At 41.7% G+C, this 24,205-nt stretch overlaps 1 protein-coding gene across 1 annotated transcript in view; it reads right to left on the reverse strand.

Moving 5' to 3' along the window:
• SOBP (sine oculis binding protein homolog) overlaps window positions 1-24,205 on the reverse strand; it is a 117,640-nt gene that overhangs the window by 87,996 nt on the left and 5,439 nt on the right. The window contains exons 2-4 of the mRNA XM_030448187.1: window positions 18,926-19,064; window positions 16,920-17,105; window positions 3,900-4,051 (exon numbers count right to left, since the gene is read on the reverse strand). Of these exons, the coding sequence (XP_030304047.1) occupies window positions 3,900-4,051; window positions 16,920-17,105; window positions 18,926-19,064 (477 nt within the window). The remainder of the gene's footprint in view (window positions 1-3,899; window positions 4,052-16,919; window positions 17,106-18,925; window positions 19,065-24,205) is intronic.

The raw sequence follows: 24,205 nt of genomic DNA on the forward strand, positions 1-24,205 counted from the left end.
ACTGTCTGGATCCAATTATTAATCCAATCTTTCCCTTTAAATTTAATACTCTGAAACTTGGTGGTCTAGTGCTTCTTGCCCTTATGTGCCTCTTTGGTACTTAACTTTATATTAGTTGGCCTATAAAATTAAATCTCTAAGGAAGGAAACATCAGAACAGCTTCAAATCTTAAATCTTCAATTACAAATGTTACTATGAAAAGCTCCCTTTTCCCTGCAACACTTCCTTTTAATTGGTATTATTACACATAACAGGTTATCATTACACATTAGTTCATTACATGCATTTGACTATGCATACTAGACCAAACAGGAGCAGGATCCAAATCTGGGTGATTTTTCTCTGAGAGTGCTGGTGGGTTTTTTTCTTTTTTTTTCCAAATTGTTTATAGCCTAAACACTTCCACCTCTGCCAGAAGGGGTAAAATCCCCCAAATTTTCTTCATTCATTTCTAGTAACTTAGACAAAATTACACTCTGTGAGAAGACCCATTATAATTTTTATATGTATTTCTATTCTTGCAAGGCAGGGCTGCTAGTATAAATAATTTTAAATGGTCATGACTGCAGGGTATCTGGGGCAAAAATTGCATTTCTTCTGAGAAAAGCAGCTTACCATCATGCAATACTTTTTCCTTACAAATTCCCTGTTCAAGGTGTGAAGGACCCTGATAACCCTGACTACATAAGGATGCAGGGACTGCAGGGGCACAGCTTCTGGAGCACCAACAGACACAACTCCCCTGGGGCAAAAGGCAGGAAGAATTGATGTGCACCTCTGATTAAACTACTTGGGTTCAAACATCCCCCAAGTCCACCCAAGTGTTGTTAAACCTATGGTGGGAGCAGGCTGGGAAGGAGTTAGAGGTTGGGAGCAGTCAGTGCCCACCTAATGTGGGACTTTTAGGAGAACTTTTCATAGTTCTCCAGGAGCACTTCAAGGTAGTGCCATGCCAAGCCTTCTCCCAGCTGGAAATCTGTGGGCATGCATCCCTTCAGCGTGCATTTGCCCTGGTTACAGGAGAGGGGTTTGTTACTTGGATGAGGACAAATATTCTGATTCTGAACACAGCAACTGGCATTCAGGGATGGGTAATTAGCAGCACTACTTAGCGCCATTCTGAAACAGCAGTGATGACTTATTCCTTACTGCTTAAACAATCCTCTCACTTTAAGCAAGTGCTTATTACAGCACTTCTTATCTCAGGGAGGGAGGGAAGACTGCTCAGCACAACCCATTAGGAAATTCAAGCATTAAATGAAGTGACCACAAAGTCCTATCAGCTCCCAGAAATGCAGAAGCTGTACATATCTAACGTAATACAACACTATATTGTTGCAGAGATCTGCTGCTCAAAACATACATAAGACAGGTGATAGGTGACTATCTTAATTCTGTGTTTGAAAAATAAGAAAGTGTAGAGTGGCACAACTCCTCAAATACATAAATAAGCATTAGACTCATGGAGAAGACAGGTATGCTGTTGGAATAGTAATAACACATTGAAGATCAGTGGTTAAATCTGAAACTATTGCAGACTTCTCCTTTGATCTTCTGCCTCAAGACTCCACTCTATTACTAAGAGGTGAAGTGCAAATTAGGAAGCATGAGGGCTGCTGAATTCTGCTGTACCCATCTTAATTTAACAGCAGCAGTTCCTTATTTTTCTGTCCTCAGATCATCTAATGCTGTAAATACGCATGCAAGGGGCAGCTCCAGATTTCCCCAGCTGGGTTAGACCCTGTGCAATTCCAGATTCCACAGGTGCAAAGAGGAAGAAAATTTGACTCACTGGCTTAGCTTTGAAGTGGAGCCAATGTAACAACCAATACATCATCAATTATATGTTATCTTGCCATGTTTTGCCATGTTCTCCCATATGACATTTTGTTAATTTGCTGCCTCTTTATTGAAGAATAGGAATTTCACTGGGATATAATGGTACAAAAAAAGATCAGGAATGTAAGTTGTTACTTAGATTTATACAAAAAATTAAATACAGAGAGCTTTCCGGATGGAAATAATCAGCATCTTTTGGCTTCCAAAAGTTAACAGAGGTGTAGGAAAGAGAATCAGATGGAATGAGATGATCTAATTCACCTTTTATCATAATATAAGGACAAGAAGGCCTCCAACAAAGCACATGAGTAATAAATTGGAAGTCAGGTTAAAGGGAACCTTTTCATATATTGCTTGACTGATTTAATTCATGGCCATAAACTATTACTAAATCCTACTACTCATGGGTTAGTAGAAGGCTGAAGTACACCTATTAATTATGTTAACAAGTATTTATTTTCCTTTAATAAGGCATCAAAACCTCGTATTTCAGGATCTAAGATGTAGATGAGGGAGAATCCACAATGAACTGGTTGTTCTTTCATCTGCCTCACCCCAGGCTTCCCAAATGATCTGGTAGCCACTGCTGGACATACAGACAGGACCACCTAACTAGGATCACTGACAATGCCTCCATTACCAGGAATTTTCTTACCCATGTACATTAGTGACTGAAAATCACAGGAGCAAAAGCTGACAGTGATCTGGATCCTCACACTGTAGGACACATTGAACTGCACATGCATAAACATGCACATGCAACCATGAAAACTAGTTTTCAAACGAGAATCATCTAAGGAGCATGTAATTCCCTCCTGAACACTTTTTCTGGATAAAAAAGGATGTAAACACCACTCCTCACATAAGACTCATGTGGCTTTAACTTGCCTGTTTGCTCCAGTAGGCATTATGAGCTTGATTCTCCAAGACTGCCACTAAAATTCCACTCTACTGATTTTTGCAACCTAATTCTTCAGGCATTTTTTTTTCTTGGCAGGATGAATTGACCAAATTTATAAAGGAGGGCAACTGGCTATTACATTGCACCCTGCATCTAAGATTCCTACGTACTTATTTGTTATTACCACAGATGTAATAGACCAGATTTAGAGACCTGAATCAGTTCGAACTTGACAAGTTTTAAATGTTCTGTAGCATGAGGTAGAATGGCATCATTTAGAAAAACAAAATGTAAAGGGTTTTATGAATAATAAATATTTCTAAGACAATAAAGGCTACCCAAAGACTCTCACTATTAAGCACCAAAAAGACACAGTTACTGTTTCAACTACTGAAAGTGCTGGATCTTTCCTTTGTTATTTTTCTCTAAATGAACTGTCACACAATCTGCTGCAGAAACAGCTGCTGAAGTAACCTGGAGGGCATTTTCAGGCACTGTACTTCAGTGATTACAGCATTTTTTGTAGACACTCAATATTAGAATTGCATTCTAATTTTAGACAGTTAAATTTCAATTGAGTAGGGGGATTATCATGGTACTGTAGATGTTCTCACATTGTTTGCCACAACCAAGAACCTGTATAGTCTCTGAATTTTGCAGCAATTATAACTTATTAGTAATTATACAGTTTAAAAAAATGAAGCTAGAGCTTACTAGCAGCAGTGGGAAGGTGTCAGCTATTGTGACGGGAGCCAGAATTCAGCCCTAAAAACATTTACCCACTAGCCATGACCCCAGTGTCATAGGGCATACACAACCCTCCTCTAGCCTATCTTCATGATTCCTCCTCTTGGCTGTGTGTGTATGCAGTAAGTATCTGGAGACTCTGAGGCCAAATTGGAACTTTTACATTAATGCTGATTAAATTTTAAATTCCCTGGCTCTCACAAAACCCAAGCATCAAGCTGAAAGAAACTGAAAGAAACAGAGTTAGTAAAGGGCTAACAGCCCAACAGATAATACAGATGGAAAGCGGAGGGACTAGGTGAAACAGAGGAAACCAAAGAAAAGAGCTTCTACTAGATGCTAAATGAGACCCAGGCTGGGCCTGATTAAAGCTACAGCTATGTAGGTTATATCTTTCCTTATTTCTCTTACCTTGTTTCTCTTGAAATACGCTCTTCGGCAAGCTGCAAAGCACTTCTCGCTGCAGAAGCATTTCACTTCACTTCCCATACTCAGGGAATAGCGCTTGATTCCAACTTTCTGGCACCAGGCACACATTATTTGTACATTTGACACATCATCTTCTACAACAGAAATACAAGAACAACATTTACACGAGATGCAAACACCTTCCTCAGACATCTGCACGTTTACTCCTAGATCAAACCAGCACTGGCTCATCTTATTTCTAAATCCTCCCTGCCTGAGAGCAGAACTGTGCATGCCTGTGATCACCAGCTCCGTCCTCAGGCAGCCACTGACCTGTGCCAGCCAGGCTCAGCAGATTGGCAAAGCTTCTAAAATGGCTGGGAAGGATTTATTAGCTTTTAAAATGGTGCGTTGCTGAAAAAGAATTGGAAATCTCAAGAGCTTTTTAGTGTGTTTAAGAGTGCACAAATCTTTATTAAAGAAGCAACCAAGACTAGAAGGCTTAATGAGTATTGCCACTTTGTTCTTGCTGCTTACAGTCTGTTGTAGTGAGCCCCTGAGATGCTCGGCTCAGCAACCCAGTGATAAAACACATCCAGAAGGAAATGCACCAAGGCAGGTCTCTAACAAGAGGCCTCTTCCAAATAAGAAGGAACATGAAAATAGCCCTTCTCTATCGTGTAGAAGAGGGAGCTTTTGTGTGAATATAGGACTCACAGAAATACAGACTCAAGCAAGATGGAAGATGCAGCACTATGGTAAAGTCTGCCAGGTTGCTTTCCAGTCTTTACGCTCATCAGTCAGACAAAGTTCCTAAGTGACTTTTGAGCTCTTCACTAATTTGTGTTACAAATGTGGCATGTATGTCTTCTGCCATGTGAGGAAAAAAAAAAAACCAAAACAAAAAAACAACAGGGTTTATTACTGCTAGCGATATCCTTGTGTGGCCATCATTCCAACCCCAACTTCACAGATGAGGGCAGTGAATAGTTAAGCCTCCGAAACAGATGAAGACAGTGAGTTAGCAGGAATCTTTCTGACTTGAAACTCAGAGTTTTTCAGTTCTTATGTCCAGCCTATGATACATCATGACCTTGCAGTTACAGACAGCAGCCATTGTCTAACTTCTGGAAAATAAAAAATATCCCCAAAGACTAATTGTTAAAGTCCATGAGCTGCGGAGAATTCATAGCTCAAAGAGTCTGTCATGCAGCCATCCCATTTCCCTATAAAGGATTTGTTTTTGAAGCTACGCTGTCATCGTTCTGTAAAATTATTGGCAAACTAATTTTTAGCAAAGTGATTTGGCTCCTTTCCCCAGATATCATAACTCAGAACTACGTGCTGCGTTTTATTCACCTTAACGGAATAAATATTGCCAGTTTAATAACTTTTTTTTTTCCTTCCACAAATTGTGTTATGATTTATAGCCACAAATAAAACTGTACAGTATAAAATAATGACCTTTTAGTTTTAATCAGATCATCTACCTTTAAACCTATATTTAAAGTAAGGTTATAAGATGGATTTGTGTTTAATGCATTTTATCACCTATCCTTGAGAGTGAGATTTGCCAATATTAAAAATGCTTTCATACACTGAACATCAAGGGAAATCAAAACAATTTGGCCAAAGTTATGACCAGCCATCCACAGGGTGAAGGAGGCTGCCCTTGAGTGGGTTGTATCTCAGTCAGATGCACAGAAGTGCATGGTACTGTCACAGCTTTCTCTTCGGACCACACTGGGCCACGACTCTAAGTACCCCAGCACAGCCCAACAGCTCATCCCATTATTATTACCCCAAGCCATTTAAAGCTTTTACAACAGTGTCCCAATTCAGCTATTTTTCCACCATAAGAAAGCCATTCCTTACAGGCTGAACTTGCCCCTTTGAATGCATCAAGACAACAGGAGGGAACAGATGGCAACCTCTTGTTTCAGATAACAGCATCATACATATTTCTCCTGATAAGAATTTTTTTTTCTGGAAAGCAGGAGATCTCTAAGTGATATCTTTATAATAGGCTTCATTTCTGGTGAGAGTAACTGTCATAAATGAAAAAAGAAAGTTACAGAGCTGAAAAAGAGTTCACTAGGCAAAGCAGATGCTGGAGTACCTCTTTTTCAAGCAGGCTGGCTCATCTGAAGCACTGTTTTCAAGGAGAAGCACAGAGCTCCACCACTGGAATTCTTGGGGGATTTCATGTGCAACTTCATAGGAGAAGCATCACAGCTACCATTCAACTCCCTGTTCACTGACATCCATGAACTGGCTCCCATGGGTGATAAGAAAGAACACAGCTGTCCATTTTCAATTACAAAGTATCCCAGCAGCAGCATCAACAGTTTCCATGGTAAAGATGTATTAGACATCTCTCAGCAGGAGGCTATCCACAACAGCAAGCCTCAATCCACCTCCTTCTGACAAAAACATCCTCTAAGTCCCTGGCAAGAAGGGGAGAGGAGAAAGAGAGGCACCTGCTCTGCCAAGTTGTTGTCTTCCAATGCCCTCACCAGAAGACCTTGACCACCACCTCAAGATGAGTCTTTTGAAATAGCATTGCTTCACTTGTGAGCTGATCATCAATTAAACAGCAAAGAATGGTCCAGGTTTGGTTGGTTACACTTTTGGGAAGAGACAGCTGATATCCAGAAGGGAGAAAGGGAGAGAAAGAGTCTGCCTAAATATAAAGATCTTGGAATTCTCTCTTCTACTCCTTTCCTCTGAAGTCATCAAAGAATGGCCATATAAAATACAGTCCTTTTACTAGTAACTGTAACAATAAAACCAGATGCCTCTTCCATTTAAAACACCCAGAAACATGGCTACAAAAGGATTACCTGAGTGCAGCCACATAAACCAGCCAGGAAACAACAGTGCTTCAGAGAGTGCCCTTCCTGGAACAGCACACTAATATTTAACTTTTAAGTAACCCTTGTTCCTTCAGGTGTTGGTTTGCTCAAGTAAATTTTTGATGCAACTCTTAATGTCATGTAATGCAATTCATCAGGCGAAAAAGCAAACACCCAGTATCACTTGACTAATTCCCTATGGACCCTCAACAAGAGGCCTGTGTAGTCCAGTGGGAAAAAGACTTCCTTTAAAACCATTCCCTTTCTTTTAGCTTTAAGTAAAGCTAATAAGGAAAGAACCACAGCTATGCCATGTGGCTTATGGGAGTGCATTGCAGCTGGGGACAATGATAAACATCCAAACCTGATCATTTGCTTTCCTTCTTGACACTGGTCGCAGTAGAGATCTGAGCAGAAATTGTGGGGGAAAAAAAAAAAAGAAACCTCCTATTTAAGATAAGATTCCTCCCATTTTTTCACAGGCTTTTGTTTTTTAAGGCCAAATTCTTTAAAAATCACTTTATCAGACTCTTGTCCTCCTCTCAGAAAAATATATATCAAATACTCATCACTAGAGGACTCAGCAAGAAGAACCTACTACACGAAGAAAGCAAGGAAGCAGGGAATTCAAAGTCCAGCAGTTCGAGACTGCTTATCAGTCTTGATTCTTTATTAAATTCTTTTCCTGATTAGGTCTGCACTAAGAAGGTTTCTGCACAACAAATATATCACTAGACCATAACAGCAATGCTCGCCTTTGCTCACAGACAAACTTTTGCTGGCAGCCTAGCTTAGCATATCCGCTTGAGTAACATGAGCTTATCCTGACAGCATGCCTCTTGTCCATCATGTGAGCTCCCACTGGAGCAGCTCTTCTGATGAAGATCAGTCACCATCACTTTCAGGACTCATATAGCTAGGCTGACACATGTTTGTAAAGTACAAAAATAACATTTGCAAGTCCTGGTACAGATCACTTTGAAGTGAAAGAAAATATTTTTTAACAACTTTTCTAATTTTTTTTTCTCTATCTGGGCTTGTGACTCTATAACCTGCTCTTGCAATGTGCTTACCATGTTCACAGAGCTGTCACGCTTACAACAGGTAGCATGGGTACTCACACAGGTGAGACAAAGAGGAGCTGGCACAGCAACAAATGAGTAATAACAGGAGAGTTTCAGCAGAACATGCCTACTGCTGCCTTCCATAATTACACCAGTAATAGAGAGACATATTCCTTCCACATACAGTGCAAGATCTGAACTTCCAAGCTCTGCTTTTCTGAGCTCTCAACTCTTCACAGGGAGAGCTGTTGTTGGAGCTCCAGTATGGTGTTTTTCTGCCCCTGGGTTGTGTCATTACAGGTGGAAGAAGTACTCCCTGCACCCGCTGCACAGATACTGTTCAGATACATCTCCTTGTGGTTTTTAGCCTGTGTACTTTTCATAATGAACAATGCAATAAACACAGAATGTTTGCAGTGTTAAATCATGTTCCCAAAGGGAGCAGTTTGTATAACAAGATAAAATTATCACATTATAATAACTAAATATGCATCAGTCTAAAGCATGCTTCAATTAATCATCAAAAGTTTGCACCGCCTCTTTAGGTCTTAATTAAGCAGAATGTTTGGTATTTTTTTTTCTTTTCAAACCAGCATGAAGAAGCTGCAGGAAATTGTTCCTCTTAAACCCTGTGAGCATCAGTTTAGACGACTTGATCTTGTATGGAGCCATAATTTGGAGAGGTGGGGGGAAGAGAAGGTAGTCAGTGAGTATAAAGTAAATCCATCATCCACGGCTCTGCCCATTTATCTAAGCAAACTGTCACAGCCTACAGTGTTTAAAAGAACATTAAAAGTTCTACAGTTTGGGAGTTAAATCCTGATCAGTTTACTAATTTTTAGACTGCAATATTCTACTAATACAGCTCTGAAGTCACTAATACGCATTTTCAACTTTAACTCCAATTTCAAGAATTTGGGTGAAACTAAATACAGCTACAGTTCTAATCCCACAGATGATGAAGATCGCTGGACAAGTACTCCAAAACTTTACTTTCCACAATTCCTTGCATGAAATTCAGTGGGAGATACTCAACTCTTGCAAGAAGAAAATACCACTCCTGAAGGTGCTCAACTGCAGTACTGCAGAAGACCTGTTGAGCAGAAGGAAAACCACAAGGGAACAGGATTTGGGACTGAGATCTCAGAGGGGACACATCCCCACGACTGAGTGAGCCCATGTAAAACCTGTACCTTGGCTGAAGCTGTATCTGTGACCTGAAACAGAAAAGATTTTGGCATCCCATCGCTCTTCAGTGTCTCTCTAAAGTCCATCTCTCCCTGGCATGTGTGTTTGCTTCCACCACAGCTCTCAGCAACCATATCTCCCACTACTGCTTTCTCCTTTTTTCTTTCTTCGCTGTCTTTTTTTTGAGAGCTAGAATAGTCCTTTTACCTCACGCTTGGAACTGTGCTCAATCCACTGGCATATATCTTTAAGTACTTAAATTGCTTTCACTACTGCTTTCTAATTAAAAGCTGCAAAACCTCGTTCTTAAAGAAATAAGACCTTGACTCCAGCATCTGCAGCAATTAACAATAAGGGCTCAGTTTCCACTGGGACCTGCCAGGATTTCAGAATGGTTAATTCTGAGTTACTTGCTGGCTGCTCATGAGACCCCATCTTGCCACTGAAAAAAACCAAGCACCATGTGTTTGGATTTTTCCCCCCAAAGCAGTTCTTGAGGTGGATGATCCCATGCAAGGCAGAAGAACTGTTTCAGTCACTGTCCTTACATCCAAGATGCTTTGTATGATTAATCACAAACTAAAAAAATAAGGAAAAAAACCTCCTGAGATATTGCTGCAGACCCCCTTGTGCTGATCCTCTAAATAGATGGGGGCTGTGATTTAAGGCATAAAAAGTACCTTGGAAAGAGCCATTATGAGAGGACGATTAAAAAATAGGGCTGACAATAGAAAGCTTGCTGCAGCTATCACTATGGAAATACCTCAGGGGCTCTACATTGCTTTCCCTTTTAAGGACCAGTCTCTTGAAGTTCACTTCTCTGCCAATAAAGCAGAGTGTCCCAGCTCCTTTTACAAAATTGTTTTGGGGAACCATGGCTTGCCTACATTTTCTATGCACACTTTCATGCATAGTTGAGTAAGGACTGAATGCTCGACACAAATAGAAACTGGTATTTAGGCAGGTTTTAAACATGCATACAAAAAAGCACCTATTTCAGCTAATAAGGGGGGAACTCCCTGTGTATTTTTAATACATGCTTTTAAAGCGCTTAAGTGGACTTTGTGATTTTCTTTGTAGCACAAAGGAAACTCTTGGCCCAAGACATGAGCACAAGACATCAACAACAGGCTAGATGGGGCAGGCATCCTGGCAAACATTGGCATTTTAAAACACAGGCACTAATAACCCTATGATCAGTGTAAATTAGACAATGTTTCAAACTGAAAATGAGAAAGAGTTTGAAGAGTAGTGACTGTAGGATTTGTTTCAGTGCTTATTAAGCAGCTAAACCTGCAGTTAGAGAAACTGTAATTCTGTTTAGCAGCTGGAATAAGATTTGGGAAACACTGAAACAGGATCCAAAGGGTAGTAAAATGCAAGTCTTCTCAATATATAATCTTAATTAAATCTGATAGTATGGTCTTTATTTAGGGAAAATTGCCACTGGGTTCTGCCTGAAATCAGCATTCTTGGTAATAGAGATGTAGAACCAATTCTTTGGTGAATTCAGACAGATGATCTTGGAAATAATTTTATTATCCTGCTAACTACCATTTAAAACATCTTTTCTGCTTCCAGATTCCTCCAATACAATTTAATACTGAGAGGAGTAACACCAGGCAGTTCCAGAGTGTTCATAGGGCAGCAACTGTTTAGCCCCACATGCTGTGGCACATCAGCCCTGCTGACGCACCAGGTTATTCATGTGCACTTATATTTACCAAAAAATCCCATAAACTTTAGAATTAAAGTTATGTTAAGCTATAACACAGAAAATCACTTGTTCTGTTCCATAAAATATCTAATTGCTCCTCAGTTTAGTATTTGAATACATTTCCTTGCCAAGTTAGGTCACAGGCCTGTCTTACAAGGTACTCTATATTGAAATTGCTTCTGCTCCTCTTTAAAGACATTTTGCCTCATCAGATACAGTTCCTCCAGCCCATTCCTCCTTTATTTTTGCTAGCTCCTGATAAATTTTGGTACAACCCCAATCAGTAACACTTGGAATCCACCGAACCAAATGTGTTCATTGTCTTGTGAAAACCTTGAGGAGGAGGAGGAAGGTTCTTCTTTCCCTTGTACCTTTTTCCCTAGTGGAAAGCTCAGTCAACTGCGTGGTTATCAGTCTCTTTCATCCTTGCCTTCCACTGTGTCTCTTGCCAGTGACCTTGCCCTTGCAGAGCAGCGTGGCAGGGAGCTGGTTCTTGTTTGGGATGCTTAGAACAGCCAATGTACTCTGAGCATCACTTGTGCACAAGAAGAGGCAGGAAAGGGAGGGTTTTGCTGACAACCAAGCTCAGGTTGTACCTCCCCTACTAAGGCACTGCCATGGGGATCACAAGAGAAAGTAAACAAAAGAGCACTTTCTAAAAAAATGGGAAACTGAGACACTGTAGCCTCCAGCAGGTGCCAGGGGAAGGAGGCAGCATGTTCTCACCTGCAGTGAAGGAATTTTTTGCATTCTTCTTTGACTAGTCTTGATTTTAGCCTTCCTTCAACCCATTGAACAACAGCCGTCTAAACTTGCCCGAGCACAGGGGAAGTCACCCCAAGTGCTCTCTCAGGTTTACTCTTTGCTGAGGGCTACAGAGTAAGTGAGGATGTTGGCATGCCACATACTATGGCTGTTTTTACCCTATTCAGCTGTGGTGGGATTTCTATGTCCAGATCATTACTGAATACTGTTTTTTCATTCCTTGCCATTTCTATGTAATTTTTATATTGAAAAGCATTCTTTCTTTACGTCGCTTTGTAGAAAATAAAAAATCTTCTAATACCCAGCAGGACTAATCTTAGTGTCAAGTTGTATCAATGGGTCGTACTCAAGACTAACCCCTGAGACCACTCAGAACCTCCTGCCACCAGTACTACATGTAGCTACCAGCCTGCTGAGCAAGAAGCCACAAGAAGACCATTATGCCAGCTTTCTGGAGAATGCTCTGACTTCTTATGTGCTTCCAGATATAGGTTGGATGGCTGATATGGCTTGACAAAGTATCTTTAGATGTGGGTACTGCCTGAGCGTGGTCTGTCTGCCTGGCGGTGCAGGTCAGTGGAGTGCCCTTGCAAATAATATCCTGATCTGAGTAACTATAGCATCCTTCTCATGGAGGCTTCTCCCAGGACTGGATTTAGTACCCTCCACTAATGTGTCATAACCTGAGTCTCTAGACAGCCCATGTACCACATAGTACCCCTGTGTTCAAGTCAGTCTTTTCCAGGTGTAATTCTGGGGTACAGCAAGGTAACAGTGCCTTCATCAGAGCTGTTCATGTTTGCCCAGCTGGCAGTCTAATGTTTTGTAGGACTGTACAAGCAAATTTTTACCTAATATTTCATTTGACTTAAACAGAGAGCTGAACAGACAGCTTAGAGACAAAATTTTAGCCAGACTACTCAAAATTATTGTGTTTTCCAACAAGAAAAAAAATATTTACTGTGAAATAAATGTGAGGGAAAGAGGTAATTTTGTTTAATGTTCATGGTTTTAGCCTGTTTGTTTTAAGTATGAATGCAGATAGGACGCTGCTCAAAGTTTTCCAGCATGCTCAAGGAAGACACCTTACCTGCTGAAATCTTTAACAACTGCATCTAGATTAGTTCAGGGTCAGTACTCCTTCCTCCTTCTCTAGCTGGCAGCTGTTCCTGACACAAAGAATCACACATGCCTCCCTGGAGATCCTGTTTCCCTTGGCCTCCTCAGTCTGCCTTCCCCAGCTGATCCCCCAGACACCAGAGTGCACCTTTCAGTCCTTCCTATGTCTCCTTCAGGCTTCTGAGCACATCCTCATGCTCTGTTCTTTCTTTTCTCCTTTCTATCTGTATAGATTCTTACCAGCAAAAATTATTCACCTTGTAATTCACTGTGACTGTTCCTTGGATCTGCCTACCCTCTCTAGACCTCTGCTGTCCTGTCCAAATGAATACTTCAGCCTGTCTCTCTGAAACTTCTTCACTGGTGCTGAACCTTCAGTTCAGAATCAATATGGCAAGAATTTAAGTCTTAATAATTTCTCCCTGAATGCTCACTCTCATTATTTGCTCAATAACAGTGAACTCCATCTTTCCTGTCCTTCAGGTTCATGATTTGAGTGTGGGCATGCTCTTTTGAGCTGTATTTAAATCTTACAGATTTTTTTTTTTCTATACAGTATCTAAAAGCTCACATCAGCACCAAGGCTGCAGGGTGGGCCCTGGGAAAATCCCAGACTGGACTCCTGGACTCAGTGGTAGATGGGGTATGGATGCAGGAACACATGGATTCAGTAATGCACAGATCAGGATCAAAGGCAGAAAAAGGAAGGGAGTCTCAGGACTCTTTGGCCATGGACAAAGAGAGCTTGGCCCTCGTGATCCCTCAGATTTATACCAAGTATGATGCATATGGGATGGAATACTGCGTTTGGTCAACTTTGGGTCACCTGTCTGGGCCACTTCTCCTTCACAGGAGGGTGATAGGTATTTCCCCTTTACCTTCCCTTTCACTTCCAGCACATAAGGAGTTGAGCAGAACCAAGCAGTGACCTTGGTTTCCATCAGAATAAGCATAAGCAAGAGCCTGTCTACATACCATTCTCCAGCAGTAACTATAAACACTGTTATCAGGTCTAGAAGGCACTAGTCAGACACTGACTGAAAAACATGCTGTTAATTTCAGCAAGTGCAGTTATTTAGAAGAGACCTAACTGAAAAGTAAAATTACTGAAAATTGTTTCTGCCCTGGCTCGAACCAGGACACCCAGCCCTCCACAAAGCCTGGGCTCATCCCAAATTCTCCTATGTGTGTCCATTCAAAATGTGCTGCAAAAATCCCTTTCTCTGCCCAGTATTTTAACCTTGAAGCTTTCTCTTACACACTTTCTGCCTCTCCCTTCTTTACCCTCTCTTCATTTATTAACTCGATCAAATGTAAACTGCTTCTGATATTGTGGCAGGTCAGTCATGGAGCCTTCCTCCCTTCCATATTGAAAACTGTGACTTTCAGCTTTAGCAATTCATGATGCAAGTCTTGTTCATTTGCCTGCTCAGTTCAAAGCAGCACCTTTGTGCTGTTTCCAAAGCCATCCCCTGTGCCTCTGAGGGGCTCTGAGAAAAACATCCCAGAGTTACTCTTGTCTGGCTCTGTATCACTCTGAAGTTTTGTGCTTTGATGTAGTGCCCACAAATCGGTGTCAAAGTGCAGTGCCAAGACCACTGCCTCACACACTGGCTCTCCTGCCTCCTTTGTACTCCCTTTTCTACTTGTATTCACCAGTTGTTTCTTGCCAGGCTCTTTGGGGTGATCATGACTAGGGCACCTACGCCCTAAGATAAAACAAAACAATTACCACTGATGTGTACTGCAAACTGCACAAAGGTTGTGGTTCTCCTCCCCCTCTGGTCCTCACAAACTTTGCTCTCTAAAACAAAGGTGAGAAAAATATGCTCATCTGCTCAGAAGTCATGATAATTTAGCAGTCATTACTGACCATGGGCTAAAATCAGAGCAGTCAGAGATTATGCAGCCCTATCCCCTATGCAAGTAAAACAATGATATTTGTTATGAATTAACACATTAAATATCTAAGGAGGAAATTACTTAGGAAAAATCCTTCTCTGCACATAAACCTGAGCACTACATTTAAAAAGCATGGGATTACACACAGTAGTTGAATAGGCAAAGAACAGAAGGCAGTTGACTTAGCCAAGGGTCTCCTGTGTCCACTTAACTACTGTTGCAGTAATTTGTTTTTCTACTTCATATTTCCATCTCCTCCTGCTTGTTTGATATCATAAAAATCCAGCAACTGTGGCATTTTGTACAATGCATGTTATAGCCTTGTGTTCGTGTACCACAAATTCAGCATTCTGGATTCATCCATGACTCAGACTGGAGGAGAAAATAGCTTGGGATGGCACAAGCCCTTGATTAAAGCTTTAGGGCCAAATCAACAACAGCTGAGGATCCAGCCCATATGGCCCAAGATCTTTAGCTGTGTAAAGGCTGCAGGAATGGACCCAAATAGCTTTGGTAATTAGCAAATATCGTTTTAAATAGATGAAAAGTCTTTGGCAGGGAATGTCTATGGAGTACCATTTGAAAATTATTCATAACATATTAGTATACTTCTTTAGAGATAAAACTTGATGGCACATAAAACATTGGGGAGGGGCAACTGTAGTCTCACATGACTGTCAACAGGCAAACACTTCCTCGGACTGATCTGTATTTTACAGCTTCCTTCAGCCAACGCAACTAAGGGCAGTGGTGACCATCTAACATCTGGAACCTGATCCCTTGAACTGTTCTGGCTCTGGATAAGCATCCTCACAGCTGGTGGGGTCTCTTTGGCCATGCTGCCTCCCTGTGTGCTGAGAGGAACTGTTCTCGATTGGGTATCGAAGGTCCCCCTGTACTCCTCTGTGCCTCGGTCACCCAAGAGCACCCAGAATCATAGAATCATTGAATCATCTGGGTTGGAAGGGACCTCTGAGATCATCAAGTCCAACCCTTGATCCGATCCACTGCCACTGCGGTTACCAGACCATGGCACTGAGTGCCACATCCAGTCTCTTTTTAAATATCTCCAGGGATGGAGAATCCACCATTTCCCTGGGCAGCCCGTTCCAATGCCTGATCACCCTCTCTGTAAAGAAATTCTTTCTAATATCCAACCTAAACCTCCCCTGGCAGAGCCCTCCTGCCTTACTGATGGCTGCCTGGGAGAAGAGATTGATCGCCCCCTGGCTACACCCTCCTTTCAGGGAGTTGTAGAGAGTGATGAGGTCTCCTCTGAGCCTCCTCTTCTCCAGACTGAACAGCCCTAGCTCCCTCAGCCCTTCCTCACAGGACTCGTGCTGGATCCCTTCACAGCCTCCTTGCTCTTCTCTGGACCTGCTCCAGCACCTCAATCTCCTTCCTGAACTGAGCAGCCCAGAACTGGACACAGTACTCGAGGTGTGGCCTCACCAGAGCTGAGTACAGGGGCAGAATCCCTTCCCTGGACCTGCTGGCGACGCTGTTCCTGATACAGGCCAGGATGCCATTGGCTTTCTTGGCCACCTGGGCACACTGCTGGCTCATGTTCAGCTTCCTGTCAATCCAAACTCCCAGGTCCCTTTCTGTCTGGCTGCTCTCCACCACTCTGTCCCCAGCCTGGAGCTCCTCATGGGGTTTTTGTGGCCAACAACACCAGGCACAACCATGGAAGCAGGACCAAGCCTTCTGCTATCTGAATTCACCAATTATCGTGCCACATACAGCAGTAAACAATGACATAGCAATTAATCTCCCTAGTGTAGCCGTAAGAGTTACTTTCACAGATTACGGTAAGCAGCGTGGCATAAATCATTTTTCATGCAAACTCTGAGGAATGGCATGTTATAAAATCACTCCTGATAAAAATCTAATGAAAATGTAAAACATCTCAGTGCAGTCTCCTGGGTAGTCAAGATCATATTAAACACTCAAGAGACAATGGTCAGGGATTTCAATGAGAATCAGGAGACAGTTTTCCCAGGATGATCTTGTTAACCTGATATAAAGACATGATATTGATTTGATGGCTTTGTCTCTTTCACTGTTTTATTTGTGGAGCCTATTTTTAATCTAATCATCTTCAGTTCATTTATTTAAAGGTGTCATTCATCAAAACAAAATTATTTTTTTTCTAAAAGCAGATGCTGTTGCAGTGCTGAGAATACAATCCAACACACAGAGTCACAAGCAGCACAAGTTTGTTGCCCCTGAATTTGCAGAAGTTTTTCAAGAATACTAATAAATAAAGTTACTCTCCTTCTCTGTCTTAAATTTCCCTGTGACAGCTTCTTAAAAATTCTGAAATCAGCCTTCTTACAAAGATATCATGATCTAGCAATCCCAAGACACACATCAATGACAGTAATAATTTTAAATATTTATAAGGATTTACCTGCTGGTGGCTTTATGAAAGGTGGTGGAATTAATGGGACAATAATAGGTACATTCCCATGATCTTTCGACCCTGCTGGTGTGTCTGAAAGTCCATTTCCTGCAGCAAGCCCTGGGTAGCTTGGGTTTATATTGTATGGTGAAATAACACTGTCCTCAGGTAATTTTGGTTTTGGCAAAGAGTTTTCTGTAAAAGACAAAGAACACCTTGTACAGTATGACACGTATATTTCTTAAATGCCTCTACATACTTTCACCAGTCTGTTCATTAAATCACTTACCCTAATACAAAAAGAGGGCACAAAAAAACCCCAGATATTTTCCCTTTTACTTTCCAGTATTCTTCAGGAATGATCCATTATTTTAAAAAAACCAAACTCACACTTTTCTATTTTCCCAAAAGGTGGGAATATTTTGTCATGCATGACCTTAGTAGGTCTGATTTAATCAAGGACATCCTATTCCTGTCCTTTACTCCTACAGTTTTCACGGTCGCCACACTCAGCGCACTGTGATTTCTCCAATGCAAGAAGCATAAACTGAATAATAAAAGACTTCTAATTCTCTATCAATAACATGAGTAGAAGTAATGGAAAGGATTTAAAGAAAGGAACAAAATATTGAAATTACAGCAAAGTGTGCATGAAATTTTGACAGTTATTATTCTAATTCTTTAATCCTCAGTCACCTCGGGATCCTCTAATGCACCTCAGCTATGGGGCAGGAAGTAATTTGTCCCTCTACTCACATTTCTCAGAAAAAGAAATGCAGATTATTCCTTCCCATAGACTGCATACACAAAAAATTTCTACCTGGCACAGGCAATCAACATCTTTGGTACATAAAACATTATTTGTATCATGTCTATAAAAGAAGTATATCACAAGTTTCATCAGGCATAGACTGGAGCCACTAATCATTCAATAAAAGATCTATTTATTAAAACATAAATAAATGAATTGAACTACTACACAAGAATAGGTTTCTTCAAAGGTGGCTTAATGACACTACGTTTTCAATGAAAAATAAATATTGATCAGCAATGTCACTATAGAACTAACAAGCTACAAACACTCAGTTTTAACACAATCAGGTTGCTTCACCTTCCCTCTGTTTTTCTCACCTTTTTTCTACACATCTGTCCCTCAGAACAGATTTCTCTGGTATCAGTACTCACTGCAACACTCACTGAATATGGTGCTGCTGCACATAAGCCATCAGAAAAAAACCCCAAACATTGATGGCCACAAGCACAGTGAAAAGTGGCTGTCCAAGAGGGTAAAAGCAGCTGCAATTTCCTCTCTTTACCTCACCTTTCAAAACCCCCTGTGTGTAAGTCAAGACACAGCTATTTGCTACCCTTTTTACTCTGAAGAGAAGACCCTGCCTATTTGCTGTACAGGCTGAGGAGTCAGAAGGCATCAACTGGATGGCTAAACAGACTGGATCCCAGCATTCACATTTTGACTTATCTCATACTACAGGACATAAACATCCAGCACTGTCCCAAACAAATTCCACCCCTGGAGAACTTGCACAGCAGCTGTGGAAGACAGCAAAGGGACAAACATCCCTGAGGAGCCCTCTGTGAATGTTCATGCCAGTTCCTACAGACGTTGTGAACATTCCAGCTCAAAATCTTTCAACATTTTAAAAAGCCATAGACAAAAAGTCTAAATTTTGAAAGCAAAAAGGTTGCTTAAAGCCATAAAGCTAAGAAAACACCCTCTTTTTTCCAGTTGTGGGCAGCTTATTGGTACTACAGGTACATGACTTTCAGCCAGCTCATAAAGGCGAAGATACATTAGTAACTACAAACAGCAACTTTGATAAGTGATTTCCCCCCCGTCCTGCTGGCTTCCTTGTACCAGAAGGCACCCTCTGAAGCATTTCTTTAAACCAACCACAAAGGAAGAAGCAGAACATGCTTCCCAGTCCATGCCAATTCAGACAAGCTGATATATTAATCCTTCTTTGTGCAATCACAAAAACATTAAGTCTCATTACCTTTGAGAACAGAAATGTGCTGGCGGCTTTCCCCATCTGCCGAGTAGTTCCTGAATTCAATATCTTCTCCATCTTTCAATTCAACCTTATCATAACCATACCAGCCAAGGAGCTCATTCATTGTGTTTTCTGCAAAGTTCTGAAAAAGAAAAATTGCCTACTTATTTATGTAATCAATAAGCATTTGGAAGGAAGGGAGGACTGCATAAATCGAACCATTTCTGTGCTACACGAGGCAGTGTCAGGCTTGGCCCACCTCCTCAAAGACGAATGCTCGTTTCATAAGTCAAGTGCATAAAGTGTAATGCATTTAAGTCTCGGACTGGCATGTGTAATTATGACAGAGACTCACACATCTGTAATTTAAAGAAAATGAAAAGGAGAGTTATTTATGACTTCTACTCTGGCATTCAATGTCAGGAATATTTTACCATACATTTGTCACACAAACTTGTCTGTGTTGCCATAAAATATTTAAGACCGCAGCAAGAGAATAACAGAAAGCCAGGATTTTTTTCAACCAACAGTTAATCAATCTCACAGCACTACACTCTTTTCAGCTGGAGCAGGTCACTGACACAATTACAGTTCCTTGAGGTGCCCATGAACCAAATCAAATAAAATCACAGAAAAGACATTTTTCCTCAGAGTTATAAGCCCTTGCATAGTCAAATCACTTAAAAATCTCTTCACCATGAAAGCATTTTACCATGTTTCAGATAAATATGTCTTATATTTGTTTAAGGAAATTTTCTCAGTTTTGCCATATTTATTTTCAAACCGAATTCCAAGCAGCCATGCGGTTACATTTTATGTTTGTATGGAAATGCAAAATACGGAACATGACTGTCATAACTCTCAAGTTCTATTAAAAACACATCCTCAGGGTCATGTGGCAAAAATATTTCTGTAGAAAACAGTCATTACTGGGCTAGGAGATTTAGTGGAGCAAGTTAAGAAATCTGCAGCCAGGCAACAAAGCTTTCTGAAACCAAATAGTGCCATGGAGCTCTACAGCTTATGGATTTAAGAAACTACTGAAGGAAACCAGCTAATAAATTATTGCCATGGTAAAGATCAGTTTGAAGTAGTATGACAACGATAAAATGAAACGAAAAAACCACACACAAAGCCTCTTGGTTTGGTCTCCGCATATTTTTTTATTATCACTCTTTTAAAAAAATCCCAAACTTCATTTTCCTGTAAGGCCTTGACAACCAAAGTAATGCTCTTGATAAGCACCATCTTCTGGGACTCTGGATACCAGCAAAGGAATAAGGGGAATATGACAACAAATCAAAACAAATGGTAGGTGTCAAATTTGCAGATTGCTAATTTTTTTCTAGCAACTGTTTTTAGTGGGAGCAAGTCTAATGATAGAACACAGAAAATCTCCAAAGAGAGAAAGGAAGAGAGAAAGGAAAGGAAGAGAGGAAGGAAGAGAGGAAGGAAGAGAGGAAGGAAGAGAGGAAGGAAGAGAGGAAGGAAGAGAGGAAGGAAGAGAGGAAGGAAGAGAGGAAGGAAGAGAGGAAGGAAGAGAGGAAGGAAGAGAGGAAGGAAGAGAGGAAGGAAGAGAGGAAGGAAGAGAGGAAGGAAGAGAGGAAGGAAGAAAGGAAGGAAGAGAGGAAGGAAGAGAGGAAGGAAGAGAAGAAGGAAGAGAAGAAGGAAGAGAGAAAGAGAAAGAAAGTTAATCAGATGGTTATTGCTTCCAAATTCAAAGCCACAGCAGACACTCTGCCCCAGAACATCAGAGCGCTGCACTGCTCCTGGCTCATTCATCACACCAGATTACATAGGTGTTCCTGTCACTCAAGAAGTGCTGTAAAGCAGCTATAAGCAATAAACACAAGCAATTTGTACTCTTCCAGGAGTATCACCTGTGCGATTGCACTGCAAATGCACCGTTTCAAAAAAAGGAAAACCCACACAAAAACCCACAGCAGACTTTTTTTTCCTTTTCATTTTCACTTGACCTCCTGCTGGAAGTCTCAGTTCCATGGCTGTTGTGCTCAGCCACAGCTTGAATGAAACATAGCATCATTCTAGCAGTAACGTCAGCATTTTAAGTAGGACAACATGTTACGTCTGAACTATGTCACTACTACAGTCTGCGATTACTACAATGCAGTGTAATGTAACTAACACATATTCATTTCTAAAATATATATTTAAACTGTCATTTGAATGATGTAGTGCTATTAACTGTTTCAAATAATGGCAAAAATGGAAAAATTTTCAAGAGGTTTTGTTAGTTTTTTAGTTGTTTAGAAAGCTTCTCCCTCAGTGTTGAAAGGGAAGGACCTGGGAGTCTGGATTGACAGGAAGCTGAACATGAGCCAGCAGTGTGCCCAGGTGGCCAAGAAGGCCAATGGCATCCTGGCCTGTATCAGGAACAGCACGGCCAGCAGGTCCAGGGAAGTGATTCTGCCCCTGTACTCAGCTCTGGTGAGGCCACACCTCGAGTACTGTGTCCAGTTCTGGGCTGCTCAGTTCAGGAAGGAGATTGAGGTGCTGGAGCAGGTCCAGAGAAGAGCAAGGAGGCTGTGAAGGGATCCAGCACAAGTCCTGTGAGGAAGGGCTGAGGGAGCTGGGGGTGTTCAGTCTGGAGAAGATGAGGCTCAGAGGAGACCTCATCACTCTCTACAACTCCCTGAAAGGAGGGTGTAGCCAGAGGGGGGTCGATCTCTTCTTCCAGGCAGCAGTAAGACAAGAGGGCATGGACTTAAGCTCTGCCAGGGGAGGTTTAGGTTGGATATTAGGAAAAAATACTTTACAGAGAGGGTGATCAGGCACTGGAATGGGCTGTCCAGGGAGGTGGTGGATTCTCTGTCCCTGGAGATTTTTAAGAAGAGACTGGATGTGGCACTCAGTGGCATGGCCTGGTAACCACAGTGGTAGTGGATCAAGGGTTGGACTTGATCTCAGAGGTCCTTTCCAACCTGGATGATTCTATGATTCTAAAGTTCTGATGCATTAACCCTCTCTCTAACCCATAAGAATCGAAGAACAACATGACCTGGAGACCGGGAGTCAAACTTTGTGACAGCGGCTCAACCAGAATGACCTGAAGGGGTCCGTGGAGGCCCAAACGGCAAGCTCTGCCAGCTTTCCTTGCTTTGCCAAATTTCAACTATGGAAATGCACCCTTAGAGACCCATCTAGCAAGGTAGAGACCAATTGACAAAGTCTTTCTGACTTAAACCCCATGCAACCAAATTAATTGAGTAGCTCTAGATTTGCCTCCTGTGGAAGCTTTGTGTTTTATTTGCACTGTTGATCAACTCAGGCAATGAGTAATTTCTAATTACTTATCAAGGAATATGTAAGCAAGGCTGTATGTATGTTTATTTTTTCCTGAAAATTCATACACACTCTTCAGAATTGAGTCAAAGTGATGCTTAGGTTTGTAATGGCACACAGTTTAAGTACCTTTCAAGCCTCGTTTTACCATCCATGATGAGTGATGCACAAAAATGAACAGTCATAATGGCAAAAAAGGTATTTGATTTTGAAATTATTCATGAGAGACTTAAGTCTTTAAAAAAAAATCACTGGGGTCTTTGCTGTTATTTTCAATGACAGTAGAACTAGGTAACATATAAGTAATAATAACAGTAAGCGTATTTTTTAACACCATAATTTCTCAACAGGGATGCTTGGATTAAAACAACTAAGCCATTCTCCTTCAAGATTTACCATCTTACCTATTACAACAATCATTTTCAACACTATTCTCCCAGTGGCTAACAGCTGGGGCTTCATTACACAGCACTTTGTATACAGCAAACCTAGAGGATGATCCCATCCTTAACAAGCTGATAGTCAAAGCTGAGAAATGTGTCCTTCTACACTATCTCTCACATACAGTGGCATCCACAATGTACACAAAACATCACTGTCCCTCAGACTTCTACCTACAACACCCTTTTGCAGTGATGTCTAACACCCTGTCAACTGGGTGAAGAACAAAGGTTCTGTGCTTGCTGAAGCCACTGCCCTGAACCTGAGCACTATTATTTCATTGTTTCCAGGTGTTCTCCCTCCTCCCATTTCAATGGTAGGCCATACCTACATGAATTCAAGGTATGGTAACAAGATGGGATTTGTAAAGACAGTGTGATATAAACAGTCAAAATACAAAGTATTTTTCAGCGCGAATGCGGGGGGGGGGGGGGGGAAGCAAAAATGTCCAATTTTTGATGAAGTTCAAGGAAAGGAAGCAACCAATTAATACACACGCTGTATACATGCAGAGCAGAATTTCACTGAAAGATGAACTTCAAAGGCTTAGTGCAAGGAAGGGTGACTTTTGTAACAAGAGTGCTTGAGAAAAGCAAGAACGTGGGACCTGAGGTTGGAGCAGGAGCACAGAAGAAGCAGTGATTAAGCAGACAAGACAGGAAGCAGCTGAAGTGAGAGATGTCAGACCTGCCAAAGCCCAGGGAGATGGAAATGTGAAAACAAGTGTGGATGACCAGATGGAGGGTGTGTATGGAGGTGCAATTCTGAGCTTCTGCAGGAACAGGACAGCAGAGGCACTGAGCTAGTCCATGTCTACTCTCAGACCCACACCCTGAAAGGATGTGGAGGTCTGCAGGATATAAACTGCCACCTCAACCCCCAGCCTGCCAGAGGTCTGGGATGACGTGAAAGACTGGTGCACCAGTGAAAACCTTGCCCATTTTCAATAAAATCCCAAGTCATCAATCCCACTGCTCAGCTTGGCTCTTTGAGCCCAGAGTGATTCCCACTGAACCCAAACGGAGACCTGGAGGGGGGACTGTGGATTTCACTGAGAAATTACAGCACTGAAGCTAACTTCATCCTTCCAGGGATGCAATGGTCAGTCCCCTGCAGGGAAACCAAGAGATGAAGCCCCAGTGCCACTGAGAGCATGGGCCAGCCTCAGAGCTGAGCAGACAAGCACAGAAATTCTGCCCCATGTCCTTCTGTGCTCACACCACCTCGCCACACTTTGCCTCTCATTCATGCATCAAGCAGAGGCTGCTCTGGAAGCACCAGAACCCTCTTCAGAGCATCCAGAAAGTCGGATAACATCCCACTGGAGCCAAATGTCCCACGCTCCTCTAGCTGATAGTGCAGGTGTGCAGCCACACACCATCACACCTGCCTGCCAGGAAATCTGCTGCTATGGCAGCAGCACAGGCAGCTCATGCCTGCCAAGGACACTGGCCCCAAAATTCTCCAGTGGCCCAAACCACACAACATTGCCAAAGCCCTCCCCTTCCTAATGGATGGCAATTCTTTTTTTTGCCACCC

The sequence above is a fragment of the Calypte anna genome, chromosome 3 (genome assembly GCF_003957555.1).
Source record: "Calypte anna isolate BGI_N300 chromosome 3, bCalAnn1_v1.p, whole genome shotgun sequence".
NCBI lineage: Eukaryota > Metazoa > Chordata > Aves > Apodiformes > Trochilidae > Calypte > Calypte anna.